We start from the raw sequence: 15,222 nt of genomic DNA on the forward strand, positions 1-15,222 counted from the left end.
TAGCTAAAAGCAAAAAAATCTTGGGAGTCTAGTAAGTGTAGCATTAGAGTAGGCAAGGGAAGATACAGTTTTTAAAATATATATATCTATTTATTTATTTGTGCCGGGTCTTAGTTGCTGCACGAGGGATCTTCGTTGCCACATGCGGGATCTTTGTTGTGGTGTGCAGGATCTTTTAGTTGCAGCATGCGGGATCTAGATCCTTGACTAGGGGTCGAACCTGGGTCCCCTGCATTGGGAGTGTGGAGTCGTACCGCTGGACCACCAGGGAAGTCCCAAAGATACGTTTTTTTTTGCATGGCTGATCAAAATTTATTTGTGTGTGTGTGTGGTGTTTTTTTTTTTTTTTTTCCCGGTACGCGGGCCTCTCACTGTTGTGGCCTCTCCCGTTGCGGAGCACAGGCTCCGGATGCGCAGGCTCAGCGGCCATGGCTCACGGGCCCAGCGGCTGCGCGGCATGTGGGATCTTCCCGGACCGGGGCACGAACCCGTGTCCCCTGCATCGGCAGGCGGACTCTCAACCACTGCGCCACCAGGGAAGCCCCTGTTTTTCTTTTTTAATCTTTATTGGAGTATAATTGCTTTATAATGTTGCGTCAGTTCCTGCTGTATAACAGAGTGAATCAGCTATGCATATACACATATCCCCATATCCCCTCCCTCTTGGGTCTCCCTCCCACCCTCCCTATCCCACCCCTCTAGGTGGTCACAAAGCACTGAGCTTATCTCCCTGTGCTATGCGGCTGCTTCCCACTAGCTATAGGTTTTACATTTGGTAGGATATATATGTCCATGCCACTCTCTCACTTTGTCCCAGCTTCCCCTTTCCCCCTCCCCGTATACTCAAGTCCATTCTCTATGTCTGCGTCTTTATTCCTGCCCTGCCCCTAGAGTCTGTCATACAGAGTAAAGTAAGTCTGAAAGAGAAAAGCAAATACTGTATGCTAACACATATATATGGGATCCAAAGATACATTTTTTTTTGAACTACAGTCTTAAATTTCTCAGACTTTCTTTACTACTTTCAAGGAGTATCTGAAGACCCCAGATTAAGGCTAACTGGTTTAGATCACTTTTCTATTTCTTGGAAGTCTCTCTGGGTCATTTGGTGCCAATCAAGGCTAGGGCCCTGGTAATTCAAAATTATCACCCTTTCAATGCCTGTCTTGTAACCTAAGATCATAAAGTAGTCTCAGAGAGAGGGCCCTGACCATTGGGAGATGAGTTCATAGTTGAGTCCATGCTGGAGGTAACTCTTTACCAGCAGATTCTGCAGAGAAAATGTTTGATTAGCATTTTTAGACTGAAGTTCCCGTTTGTGAGGTCAGAGTTGGCCTGTCTGCTGCTCCTGCCTATGCTGGGGCCTGATCATAAGCCGGCAGTAGGTCATAAGGAAGCTTTTCTTCAAGCCTGAGACAGTAAGTTTTAGTCTTTCCGCTTTTACACTCTCCCTTCCCCCATCTTCCCATGCTCCCACCCGCACCTCCAGCCCCACCATGTACACACCACACACACATTCGGACCTCTCTCCAGTAGAGGGAAGTAAGACATCAGAAGAGCCCTGAATGCAGTCCTCAGCTTCTTTCTCTCTCAACACACACACACTCACACTGTTTGTCCTTAGGAGCAGGAATGGACCGAGGACATGGTTTGCTAAGCCCATGTCTACAAAGCGCTTTCTCATTTTTGACATCTAATGATTCCAGATGTGGGTTATACCTTGAGAAGAGCTAAATATTAGAACAAACGTGCTCCCTTCCTTTTCTGATCTTTTCTTTCTCATTGAAAGGGCTAAATGTTGAATTCACAATTTTTATTTTTTTTATTTTTTATTTTTTTTAAAATAGATCTTTATTGGAGTATAATTGCGTCACAATACTCTGTTAGTTTCTGTTGCACAACAAAGCGATTCAGCCATATGCATACACAAGTCCTCACATCCCCTCCCTCTTGAGCCTCCCTCCCATCCTCCCTATCCCACCCCTCTAGGTCATCACAAAGCACAAACTCTGCAGGCCAGAAGGGAGTGGCAGGATATACTTAAAGTGATGAAAGAGAAAAACCTACAACCAAGGTTACTCTACCCAGCAAGGATCTCACTCAGATTCGATGGAGAAGTCAAAAGCTTTTCAGACAAGCAGAAGCTAAGAGAATTCAGCACCACCAAACCAGCTTTACAACAAACACTAAAGAAACTTCTCTAAGTGGGAAACACAGTTTTTAGAGTGAAGCCAAGGTTATCTTTCTCTAGAACAAACACTCAGATTTTTAAGTAGTTGGCCTTGGTCCTTAAAATTTGAGTTTTCTTTCCTTCCAATCCTCCCTTTAAAAAATATCCATAAGAAAGATTATTTTTGCATTTTGGGTAGTTAAATTTAGGACAATAATAATTCAAAAAACGTGTGACTGTATCTTGGTCAATAGGGCAGCAGCTGGAATTCCAGCATAAAACTCGTCAGTGGGGCAGACGCCATCTTGTTTCAGCAGCTTTTGTTTTGTTTTGTTAGCTCTATGGCTGTTGACAAAGAATCAGTTGCTGTAATTTGATATTGAATAATTTTCAGGGTTAATTTTCTTCCTCTTGTCTCTCTTTTTTTTTTTTAAAGTTTGAAGTCATTGTAGGAGGATTATTAGATACGTCATCCCAGTGAGGACGCCGCCGTCCCAGGGATTCTGCTTCCATCCCAAGGACAGCTCTGCTGCACTGTGCCTGTCACTTTCAGTGCTCTTCCTACTGACCCTGAGTCCCCTATGTTCCAAGGTTAAATGCTTGAGAAAGAACGTGATAAAACAGCCCAGAGAAACTTAACGTTTTGAGCTCTCTGTTCTCTGGCCTTGGACCCAGTTCCCCTGTAGGATCTTGAGTTTAGCGGGCCTGAGAATTGCCAAAGACGTGAAGCTAACCGGCCTTTGCTTTCTCCTTCTCAGAAGAGTCTTCTTTCCCCAGGTTCCTGAGCCTCTAGCTTTCTCCAGGAATCTGAAGTTCAGTGACCGATCGCAGCTTAATTAATGACAGTAGTAAGCAGCGCTGAGGAGCTCTGGTGTTGGGCGCACGCACTCGCTATGTTAGATGCTGTCTCATTTAATCCTCAAGGAAACCAGTGCAGATTATTATGTTAATTAATGGACGATGAGGCTGAGGTTCTGTGAGGTTCAGTGGCTTGTCTAAGATCATTCAGCCATTAGAGCCTGGATTTGACTCCAGACTTTGAAGTGTGTTCCCTGCAGGACACCGTGAGAATGATCACATTTCTCGGGGGCTGCAGGACAAGTACCCGCATGCAGCATAATTAAGAGGCGACTGAGATACCGCCTTCGATCCAGGCTGTACCGTCACTTAGGTGTGTGACTGGGCAAGTCTCCTAACTCTTAGAACACCAGCGTCCTCCTCTACAAGGTGAGGGGTTCAGCCACATCTCAGGCCCCTGCTGTGCCAAGGCTCTGGTGTCCCCCAAGTCTAGACACAGGAAGGAAGGAAGCATTGCATCAGTAAGCTCCTGGGCCAGGCGAGGATTAAGTAGTGGAGGGAAGGCTGACCAGGTTTTCCTGCATTCTTGAAGGCTTAGATGCAGGCTGGACTCGGATAACCTGCTCGTGTAGATGAATGATGTATGCCTGACGCAGGCTGGGGACAAGTCTGAGCGAATCTCCAGGGATAGTTGTCCTTTGGGCTATGGTTGGTGGAGTGAGAGCTGGAGGCCCTGTTCTGAGCCCTCAGGGCACTCCCTCCCTATGTCCTTCTCCTCCCCTTTAGTGCACCTGGCCTTGACCTGAGGTCCCCAGAGGCCTCTGTACCCCTCATGTGGGAGTCGACAATGCCAGGGGCAGGGTGTAGGTGGGGAAGGAAGGAACTGATTGGGATCTGGGCTCCACCCAAATGGATTCCCCTACTTGCCATTGGGAACCAGAGCCTTCTGCTACCTGGAACCTCATGTTCCTGTGCTAATAAGGTCCTCTTCCCACTCTTCCCAGCGCTCCTGGCAGTGCAAGGGACTTACCTGTACCTAAGCTTTCTTTTTTTTAAATTAATTTATTTTTATTTTTGGCTGCGCTGGGTCTTTGTTGCTGGGCCTGGGCTTTCTCTAGTTGCAACGAGCGGGGGCTACTCTTTGTTGCAGTGCATGGGTTTCTCATTGCGGTGGCTTCTCTTGTTGTGGAGCATGGGCTCTAGGTGCATGGGCTTCAGTAGTTGTGGCCCGCGGGCTCAGCAGCTGTGGCTCATGGGATCTAGAGCGCAGGCTCAGTAGTTGTGGCGCACAGGCTTAGTTGCTCCGCGGCATGTGGGATCTTCCCGGCCCAGGGCTCAAACCCGTGTCCCCTGCACTGGCAGGCAGATTCTTAACCACTGTGCCACCAGGGAAGTCCTGTACCTAAGCTTTCTGCATCCATCCATATAACTCACCAAGAAGAACTTTTTCCCAAAGCCTGTGTCCCATGCCTACAGGTTGCTCTCTGAACACCCAAGTAACAATAAAACTGTTACCATACTAGTTTCATTTGCCCGATGTGCAACAAGCCAGACATTGAGATGCTGAGGTTTGCAGCAGAGAAAGGGTTTATTCATGAGACAGCCAAGTGGGAAAACGGGAAAACAAATCTCAAATCGGCCTCCCTGAAGGCGAGGAGCTTGGGATATTCATGGGATAAAGCTGAGGCGTGGGGAGTGTGAGGGAAGGTGATTGGAAATAAGAAAAGGTGAGGTAATCATTGTCCTGTGCAGGTGCAACTAAGCTACAGGCTTTTCTCACGGGCTACATGTTCAGAAAACGGTGGTGTTAGCACCTTCTGAGGGTGAGTTTTGGGCCCTCTGATGTCAAAAGGTCATGGAACGGAGGCTCGTGAATGCCCAGTTGGAGGGTTGGTGGTCTTAACCAGTCCTAACTGGCTCGAGCTCAAATTGGACACCGTTGATTCCAAGTTCCTGAAGAACAGCTTGGGCAAACAAACATCTTATTGTTTAGGCTATGTGACACTTGGAGTGTTTTGCAAGTTTTTTGTAGCGACAACTAAAGCGAGCTTGGTCAGTGAAGGCAGGTTACAGGTTTAATGGATTCTAACTGATAATTACCCTCCATTTCAAAGCTACCATTTGTTGAAGGTCTAAGTCCCAGGCATTTTAATAGCAGCCTTAGGTACGTTATCTAACTTGATTTATTCCTCACCACCCTGTGAGTCAACTAGCATTACCCCATTTGCTTATGAGAAAACTGTTGCTCAGTTACCCAGCTAGTAAAAGGCAAACCGGTTTTCCTGATTGAAAGAAAAACACTGCCTTCCCAAGGCTATTTATCATGACCTTGCTTTCTTAGCTAAAAGTTAAAACACACATTCTGATCAGATACAGTGTACACCGGGACCCTCTCATAGAATATCTGAGGTCATTATTGTCCCAAATGAACTGGGAGACGTGTTCATACTCATATTTCACACTGACCTCTTGTCCCATCTCCCACACGCCCCAGTTCGGTGGGTGGGTATCAACCAGTCATTAGGAAGGAAACAACATGATGAAATAAGTCATCCCAGTCAGGCTGCTGTGTTCGTTGTGTTTTGTTTTCCTCTGTGGAGTGAACAGGGGAGGGCCTCAAATCATGGAGTAGCTCGAGAATTGTTTTGGTTTTCCTGTTACTGTTTTTAGGTGGAATGTCAGCATATGTGATTGCTAATTTGACAGACACTCTTTCTTTTCCTCTTTCTTCCTCAGCAAGGACCCAAAGGCCCAATATTCCAGCAGATTCAAAGCCTACCTCTGTCTGCCCTCTTCTTAGTACAGCACCATGTGGTTGCCTGTTCACTTCTTTCTCCTCTTTAATAATAGACTTAAAGGAAGGTGATTAACCCGAAAGAAACCTCGAGTTGGTGGGGTTTCTGGCTGAGAGGGTTTTCTGATTCCTCTGAAATCACACACCAGGTGGGCATCCACCTGCTCTAGGAGTGAGTAAAGTGAGTCCTGGGCTTAAGGAGAGCTGGTGAGCTTCCCAGTGGGGGAGGAGATGATAGACCCAGGGATGCTGGGACCTCTCCACCCCCACTCAGTTATCTTTTGGTTTATACCTGAGGCAGGTGGCCCAGGCCCTGAGGCGTCTTAAAGTAATAGCTTGATGGTCTGCTCACCAAGACTGCCATCCCTGGACTGACTCCTGGTCTCTTACCGCTGCAGGCTGAGACCTGTGCCCCTCCACTTCCCGTGTTCAGCTCTGACCCCTGGGCTCTTGCTTCTGCTCTGCGGCTTGAGGAAGAGGAAGCATGGGAAAAGGAAGGGTGTTGCCCTGGAGGAAACAGAAGCTCTGCAGAGTCTAGGGGCTTAGGTCACTGGCTCAGCAGTTCTCACTGAGGTAGGGAGTGGACATTCTGAGGGTAGATTCTGGATCTTAAATATTTAGGAATCTGAGGGTAGAAGAAAGGGTACGGGAGAAAAGAAGAAATCCATCAGACCAAAAGGATCTGGTAAAAGAGGTCCCAGCACTGCAATTAGGGGACCAGTGTCCCAGACCTAGTGAAGGGGGTGAGGAGGGCGACCATGAGGCTGCCCTCACATCAGATGAAAGACTTTTTATTTTATACCAAGTTACTAACTTTAGATTTGTTAATCTTCCACTGCACAAAATACTCGAATTTTCTGTCATCTTTGCTGTTTGTTCATTTCTGGGCACCTTTTAACATGGGTGGGAGAAAGGGTATGAACACATCACAGCCCCCATGCACAGGCATATTTATTCTTAATAAACCACCGAGACCAAACTCATGGTGGGCACAGGCGACTTTGCCTTTGGTCAAGTCTCTGAAGCTGAGTTTCCTCCTAGGAAAGTGTGGGAGAAAATACCCGCCTCATCTTTCACATACAGCTGTTGTGAGGATTCAGTGGGTTAACAGATTGTTCATTTATGTTTTTTTCAACAGGTATTTATCAGAAGCCTACTCTGTGTCCACCCTCCTCCAGAGTTTGGGGGTTCTCAGTGAACAAGATAGACGAGGACTCTGATGTCAAACCACTTACATTCCATAATGCATCTGTGGTTTTCAATATTTTTAAAAAAAATTTAAAAGTTAGGTGCAATTATAACCATACCTGGAAGTCCACTATGTAAAATAAATAAAAAGGAATTAAGAGCAGGGACTTCTTGCAGCCCCAGTTTCCAGTGAACTTTGGGAGCACTGTTTGAGAACTACTTCTAGAAATTTCTTCACATGCACTTAGCGTGTGAGAACGCAGTGACTCCCAATTTGGCAAATACTGTGTGGGTAGGTCCACCCAGACCCCCTATGCTGGCTAAGACGAGAGCAGAGGGAGCCTTTACCCTGGGCCTGCAGGGCAAAGGGAGGGAGTAATCATCAGTGAGAGCTAGTGAGAGCCGCAGCCAAAGGAAAGGCTGCCCGTGGCCACTGTGGCTTCGGCAGAGGGATGTACCTCCTGCCAGACTGAAGCCTGGTCGGAAGGGGCTCTATCGCTGCATCCTCCCTCCGTCCAGTCTCTTGCCAATGCGCTCCACGGGTGGAATCCATCCAGAAGCTGGAGGCAAGGAACCCCTCCTGATGCAGGCACAGAGCAGGGTGGGGCGAACGGAGAACACCTGTGACAGTGCCCTGTGGTGTGCCCTGCGTGTGCAAGGTGCTGCAGATACGAAACAGGCGAGCCGCGGCCCCGTTCTAGAATGGAAGTCAGTAACTCCAGGGGAGCGTGATGAAGACTAGTGCCGGCTTAGAATCACGGTCTAGATGAAGATCAAATGATAGCTCAAAAAGAGTCTAGAAGTGGGGATCCTTACACATAATAGGGCTTCTACGCAACAGTAGCCTCTGAACCAAAAACCTGATATTGATATACGATACCGTTCTTGTCTTTTTTTTTTTTTTCCTGACAGGGTCCTCTCAGGGAGATGCAGACAGTGATCCTTAGATACTCAGCAACCTGGCCTCCTGGTCATTAAAAACTGTTGTACTAATAGCATTAAAAGGTGTCCTCGATAACGTAGTAGTAAGGAGGAGGGGCATCCCCCCACTGCACCCCACCCACGTGCCACAGCAGCTCATGACGTCCTGTTGGCTCAGAGCAGCTGCAGCTGTGCAACACGTGATAAACCACGAAGCAAGGTAGTACGTGACATCTGCTACTTAAATTGTGGAACCTAAGCCGCAGCTCAGTGGGTTTGGCACACATGGGGTGGCCGTGTGTGTGTGTGTGGTGTGGTGTGGTATGAGATTTTGAACAACTGAAAACGAAGATAAACTATGTGGTTGTATGGATTCCCTCCTGCATTAGATGATTCCCTTCTCATCTCAGTGCGTCTCCATCATGATGGGAGTAGATGTGGAGGTGGGTGAGGTAGGGCTCCTGTCACCCCACCCAAGCACTGGTTGCCCCTGTCCTGCAGTGACTGTCAGAAGGCAGATGCCAAGAAGCCCAGGGGATCTGCCAGTTCCCTGACCCCCTGTGGGAGCACCTGCCCGGCAAGAGTGGACAAGAAGTTTCATCCTAAATATTGTTGCTCATTCTCAAATTGAAACTCCACTGGTTTCAATTGCTATATTTAAAAAGGATAACCAACAAGGACCTACTGTACAGCACAAGGAACTCTGCTCAATGTTATGTGGCAGCCTGGATGAGAGGGGAGTCTGGGGGAGAATGGATACATGGATATGCATGGCTGAGTCACTTTGCTGTGCACCTGAAACTGTCACAACATTGTTAATCGGATATACTCCAATAGAAGATAAAAAGTTAAAAAAAAAAAACTCCACTGGGATTGTTAGGAAAAATTGAAATAAATTCTCAAATAGAGGGATGAAAAGAATTGTTTTTCTTCAGAAAAGATTTGTTGATTTTTTTAAATGCCAGCAAACTTGTGGCCAAAGCATCCAAAAAAGACTCCGAGAGTCCATGATTCTGATGTGATTTTTGTAAGAATTTGAAACTAAGTCATTTCGTCGCGGTAGGAAGGTGGTTAACTGACCTTCTCTAAGAGTCAGCTCTTTAAGGAAAAGGGAGCTCACACCTATTTTGGCAACATCCCTCCGTGCCTGAGACCCTGGGAAGGTGGGGAGGTTTCAATGAACTTTGTTGGCTCCCTTTGCAAAGCAAAACCGGACAGGGATGGCGTTTGCAAGTTCCTTTCTGAACAGCAAGTAAGACAAAAAGATCAGAAAGTTCAGTTTGGAACATAGACTGTTCTAGTCTGACTTTGTTCTCAGAAGCTGCTGTGTTTCTGTTCACCTGACTGTGCTTTTTAAATGTGCACAAGAGAAAAGTGATCCGGCTGGGAGTGGGGAGGGGAAAGGAGCCCCAGGAGGTGGCAACAGTGTACACGCGGTTCAGCAGCTGAGCCAGCACGGCCAGGAGCATGAGGGGTGACAGCGTGGGTTCTCGGGGCAGATGAAGCCTCTGCTCAGCTTCCGTCCCGGCTGCTCCGTGTGAGGAGAGCTGTGGTTCCTCCTTGTCACCAGGGACGTGACAGGAACGAGGTGCTCTGTGTTTCCGAGGAAAGAGTTCAGTGAACCCATCTGCAGTTTGTCTTCTGCGGTTCCTTATCAAGCAATCAAAGGCGGCGTGCTGAGAGTATGAGGCTTCCTGATTGTCTTTCCGTGACTGTGTAAATGGTACAAGTTTTCTGAAAACTGGAGGTTTAAAGGGCTGGTTTTATTAATGGAAAAACTGGCTGGAAGAATGCTTTTGGGGTTAAATGCCAAAACACAGCTTCCTTCTCTTTTCCCCTTTGAATGGAGTTGACCCATTTAGGTACTGAGAGTTGAAAAATGAGCCATTTGAAACTGCAGCTGGGCCTGCCAGAGAGGGAGGGCGGCTGGGAGGCCCTGGCTCTGGGTGCAGCAGCTGGGGGAGGGGGAGGGGGAGAAGCAGGGCACTAGCATCCTCCTGCCCAGATTTTCTTCACATGTAGTCCCACCGTTAGCACAGAGGAGGGAATACCCTCCCCGCCTTCCTGTTTCTCTCCACACACATCCACACCATGATGCTGCTTCATGGTCCACGATGCCTGGATGCTGCTCCGCCATTAGTGTGAGCCTTGGGCAAGTTACGGAACTTCCTGTGAAAGGGAAGTCATAATAGTCTTTAGGCGTTCTGAGGATTCCTTGAGACAATGCATTGAAAGCTCTTAGAACTGTGTAGAAAACAGTAGGTTCTCAGCCAATGCCGATAGAAATCAGGGCTCCTTCTGCTGCGAAGCCCTTTTGATTTCCCCGAGGCCCTTTGATCACTGGCTTGAGGGTGAGGCGATCCTGGGTACAAACAGCTAACTGGGAAGTGGAGAAGAAGAATTTGTCAACAGAATCCTCTCCTTTCTGGAAGCTGGTGAGGTGGTCAGTGACAACAGCTGATTAGGAGACCATAGTAAGCACTGAGGATGTAGTGATAAGGGACCCTTGTTTCAATGTATGCTGTTGATCGTGCCACACAGAGGTGGTACTTAGGCCCACAGATCTGTAGAGGATGATAGGTAAGAAAGAAGTTACCTAGATGCAGAGAGAAGTACATATAATGAATAGCAGTAGACAGTGAGGGAATAGCTATAGAAGGTTAGGATTAGCACCAAAAATCGTGACTTGAGAAGACTTCATTTTGGCTTGACCTGAGGCTGTAGAAATGACTTTACTTCCCCCAGGAGAACTGGGAACTGAACAGAGTGAAACTGGGAAGAGTTGCAGGACTTTGTAGGGAGAGTTTTGAGATGGAAAGGGTTAAGGCCAGAGATCAGGCAGAGAAAATCATTGCTGTCACTTTCACCATCAATAGCAAATATTTGCTGACTCTCCGGACAATTTTTGTCTCATAAGCAACATACTCATGGACTTTGAAACCAAACTGTTTACATGGAATAACCCTACTTGTATAATGTGTTTAATTTTTCAGATCATAGTGAAAGCTTTTATATTCTAAGTGACTGATTGAGGGGATATGCATGATGAAACTGCACCGAAGAGAAAGGCATAGGAGAAATAGGGTAAAGGTTACAATGTTAGTGAGGTCCTGGCCCCCCAACATGAAATTCTCCTTTAGCCCCTATGGCAAAGATAGTGCAATGTGTTCACCAAACTGTATACATTCAATTCCTGAGCAAACAAGAAAATCCCATTTCCCACCAGATGCTCTTGCATCTAGCTGGGACCACAAGACTAGTTCTGGACAATAGAATATTAGTAGAAGTGATACAGCCACTCACGTTTCCTAGATCTTCTACTCTTCTTTTTCCTTTCCAGGAGGCAGAGCCACAGATGGAAGGAGCCTGGATCCCTGAGTTAAAGCTTAGAAGAAATCCACCTGGGAGAGCCACCCAATGAACATCAGAATGTGAGTGGACTAGAAATAAAACAGCTGTGGCTTGATGAAGTTTTAGGGTTGGTTGTTGTAGAAGCTAGTGTTAATGATCCTCAGACAGCAAAAATAGCCAATATTGGAATCCTATTATTAGAGTAACCATGGTGTTTTGGAGCAATAATAATTTCTTTTGCCTTAAGATTTTGGGAGGTTCCTGTTAAAGTGCGAATATAGAAGTATACTATATTAAGTGATTGAAATTCATGATATTTGCTGCAGTCAGAGACACATGAAAAGGCACAGATTTGTTCATTTATTTATTCAGTATTGAACAGGTGCCTACTACGTCCTAGGCAATGGCTAGATGCTAGAGGTACTAACAGTTTTTCTGATTGGTCGTTTGTGAAGGGCTTGTTGATTGGGATAGAGATTTTTTAGATCTAAATGAGAAACATCCACTCTCTGGGATGTCTCCTTCCTAGTTTTTGTTCCTCAATCACACCCAGGAAGGGCAAGGGAAGAGTTCCAAACTACAAGCATCTGAGCTTACCCTTTGTGGCACAAGTGGAGACAACTCCCTGGTAGAGAGGCCCTGGCCTGGGAGCAGGGAGGACAGGAAATTCTTGTGCACCCAAGTCGGTAGGAAAGGACTCATTTATGTTAAGATAGGCAAGATAGGAGCCGGGAGGACTTATAGGGAGCTTGGGATTCCTTGGAATTAGAATCTGTTAGAAGGTCTTGATGTCTAAAAATGATCATTGGTATTAAAATAAGCAAACAAAAGCAGTGCGATTCTTTTCCACCTATAGATATATGTCCTTTGGAATTCTTTCTGCTTTCTTAGTATGGTGGAGATTCTGAATAATGGGGTGAGGGGCTGAAGCAGAATTCTAAAATATCGTGTGAGCAATTTCCATGTTTATAGAAAGAGATAAAAAAATCACCTAAGCATTGACATTTGTTTCACTTTTATGCATGAAGTCCTCCTTAAGAGAAGGATGAGTAGCCTTCTCTCAGTTATCAAAGATGAGACTCGAATGAGCTGATATCCTGAGAAAGGGGACAGAACGTTTTGTATCTGATGATACAAGCCCTTATCCAAGCCCTTCGCTTGGTAGGCAGAGTTCTGGAGAAGGGGAGACCAATTACATAAAGAGATCAGGCCTTCCTATGAGGAAGAAATGGGAATGCCCTGGACCTGCTAAAGGTAGATTAGAGAAACCTTTAGGCTGAACTGGAGTCTGCTGACAGGGAAGGACAGCATGGACCCTAAAGCAGACCTTACCAGGAGGACAAGGGATTCAAGACTCAGTGCAGGGGTCTAAGGATTTTGGGTAAAGACTGGTTTCAGGGCAGAGTGTGTTGAAGGCAGGAACCCCTCCTAGATGACACATTCACTCTGGCATGATTTCAAGCCTTTGCAGAAAAAGTGGCTAAGCATCAAAGGGTGGAAGAGCTGAAACCTTGGAACTATAACCCAGAGCAGGGACAAGCAATCGTTAGCTAGAGCAGGGCCAAGAGTGACAGTGGTGCTAGGCGGCTGATGACAGCGTCCAGTTCCCTCTCTCCCTCTTTCATCATTGGATTCTTGGATACTCCTTGTGCTCTTGGACAGTAAGTGGTGTGTATTGTGAAACTGTGAGAGGGGGAGCAAGCAGTGCTTGAGAGGACATGGCAGACATGAAGGGTATGTGAAACTTGGAACAATTAAGTAAGAAAAAATCATCATCATATTTTCACTCACAATAGTTTGCAGGAGGTCGTATAGACCATGTCGGCCTTCAGTATATCTAAATGAAGAATGGGATGGAAATCGAGCCCCTAAGTACACACATGAAAGGAGTATAGGATTCGTAGCTGTGGTGAAACAGATAATTTCATGGGCGCAGAATTTGTGGCTGCCTTTTGAGCCTGGTCTGGCCTGAACATGTGACCAAGATGCATAATACATTAGCAGAACAATGAGATCTGTTCACATATCCAAGCTAGTTTTGAGTTCTGCAGAAACAGAAATCAAACTATCATCATTGCAGTACTGACTTAAAGGAGAACAGCAATTCATTTAAAACAGGTTCTTCAAAGCTGGTTAACATACAGACTTCTTTTTAAGGGAAAATATTTTATAGATTTCCACCACTGACAAATTATCTTTACTATAATGATCTGGTCTTTCTCCCTTTCTTTCTTTCCTTTCTTTTCTTCTTTTATCTTGTGCTTGGGGCTCATTGAGATTCTTAAATCTTGAGTTTCTTTTTTTTTAAATCAAATTTGGAAAAATTTCAACCGTTATCTATTCCAATATTGTCTTCTATCACCGCTCCACCCCAGTTAACCCAATAACATAAAATTACGTTGCTTGAAGTTGTTGCACAGGTCACTGACACTCTGTTTTATTTTTTTCAGTTTTTCCCCTTTCCCAGGGATTACTGTCCTGCACAACCTGGTGTCCAATGTCCGAAAATCATTGTTTTATATATTTTTACCCTGTGTTTTAGTAGTTTCCGGCAGGAGGGTACTGCTGCTGGCTACTCCATCTTGGCTGGAAGGTGAATGAACCATCAAGAGCCACTTTCAAAACCTCTCTCAAAAAAAGGAAACCTTTCTCTCCCAGAAGCCTTCAGAAACCTTTCTCTCCCAGAAACCTTTCTCTCCCAGAAGGCTCCTCCTTCAGGTTCATTAATCATTCACGGTCATGTGTTCACCCCCGTAACTCTGGCGGCACGTGACTAGTTCTGTGCATACTGCTCACACAGTCCACCTGCTTCCAACCCTCCCTGGCCGCCAAAGTCCTGCCTTAGAGAAGCACAGTCTCATCACAGACCCTGTGAGAATTTTGTGCACCGGGAAAAGCCTGGCTACTTGAAGGGTACCCGTGGGACCAGCAGTATGGGTACCACCTGGAAGTCTGCTAGAAATGTAGAATATCAGGCCCTACCCCAGCCCACTCAATCAGAATCTGTATTTTCATAAGATACCTGCATGATTCATGTGCACGTGAAAGTTTGAAAAGTGCTGTGGTTAGATCTCGGTGTCCTTTGTGACTTCTCAGAGTCCTCTCCAGGGTAGTGGTTCTTTAACCCAACAGCAGGTGACCTGGGCAGTTTTGATCATTCCAGTGAGGTGTGTCTAATCATGTTAACAACATTATGGCTGTTGTTAAGGTTGTGTTGTCAGCAAATGTGTCTTCCTCAAACTCTTCACAACTTGGATTCACAACTTGGGGTCATGCAGGAGGACTTACCTCTGAAGATCCCAGAAGCCTGGCTGCATTGGATAGGCACAGGCTAGATATGAATAGCCCGGGGGTGTGGCCTCGAATGCCAGAGGCACTGCACTTGGCTGTTCTACTGGGGTTAAATCAGGTGGCTATAAATCATGATGTCATTGTGATCGATACTTTCAGGATCTTCACAGATAACATACTTCTTCCTGTAACAGCTTAGGAATGTAGGCATTATCTTAGAGAATGATGATAGTGATGGGTCCAAAATTTGATTTTCAGCTTTCTCATTTATTAGTTGTAAGATATTGGGCAAGAAGACTGATTTCTCTAGCCCTCACTTTCTTGTAAATTGAAGGGATTAGACTGCTATTAAAGGACTCATATCCCATTAAAAAACCAACCAACCAACTCTAGCCAGGCAGAGTTAGAGTGATACTCTCTTTACAACAGCTGTAAAGGTTGACTGTGCTCATGCAGAAGACACTTTGTATCAGTTTATGAAAACTGCCCAATTAGACCATGAAAATGATAAACATAGACTGACAGAGACTTGGAAAGGACTTTGAAAGACTACTAAGATGATCCTTCCAGAAGCATCTAAGTGATAATCACAAAGGTCACTGTGACCTGGTGAGACAGGCTGTAACTATGAGCCTGACTCACGTGCTCAAAGTCCAGATGCCTCACAGGGACACATTGCTTACAGAAACAGAAAGGAACATATCATGTA

General features: G+C 45.9%; 1 protein-coding gene across 1 annotated transcript in view; it reads left to right on the forward strand.

The window, feature by feature from the left end:
* Positions 1-11,213: 11,213 nt before the first annotated feature.
* Positions 11,214-15,222, forward strand: part of SELENOP (selenoprotein P) — a 40,288-nt gene continuing 36,279 nt past the window's right edge. Inside the window, 1 exon segment of the mRNA XM_060009532.1 lies at positions 11,214-11,302. Coding sequence (XP_059865515.1) covers positions 11,289-11,302 — 14 coding nt within the window. The 5' untranslated portion in view covers positions 11,214-11,288.

This window comes from Delphinus delphis, chromosome 3 (genome assembly GCF_949987515.2).
Source record: "Delphinus delphis chromosome 3, mDelDel1.2, whole genome shotgun sequence".
Taxonomy (NCBI): domain Eukaryota; kingdom Metazoa; phylum Chordata; class Mammalia; order Artiodactyla; family Delphinidae; genus Delphinus; species Delphinus delphis.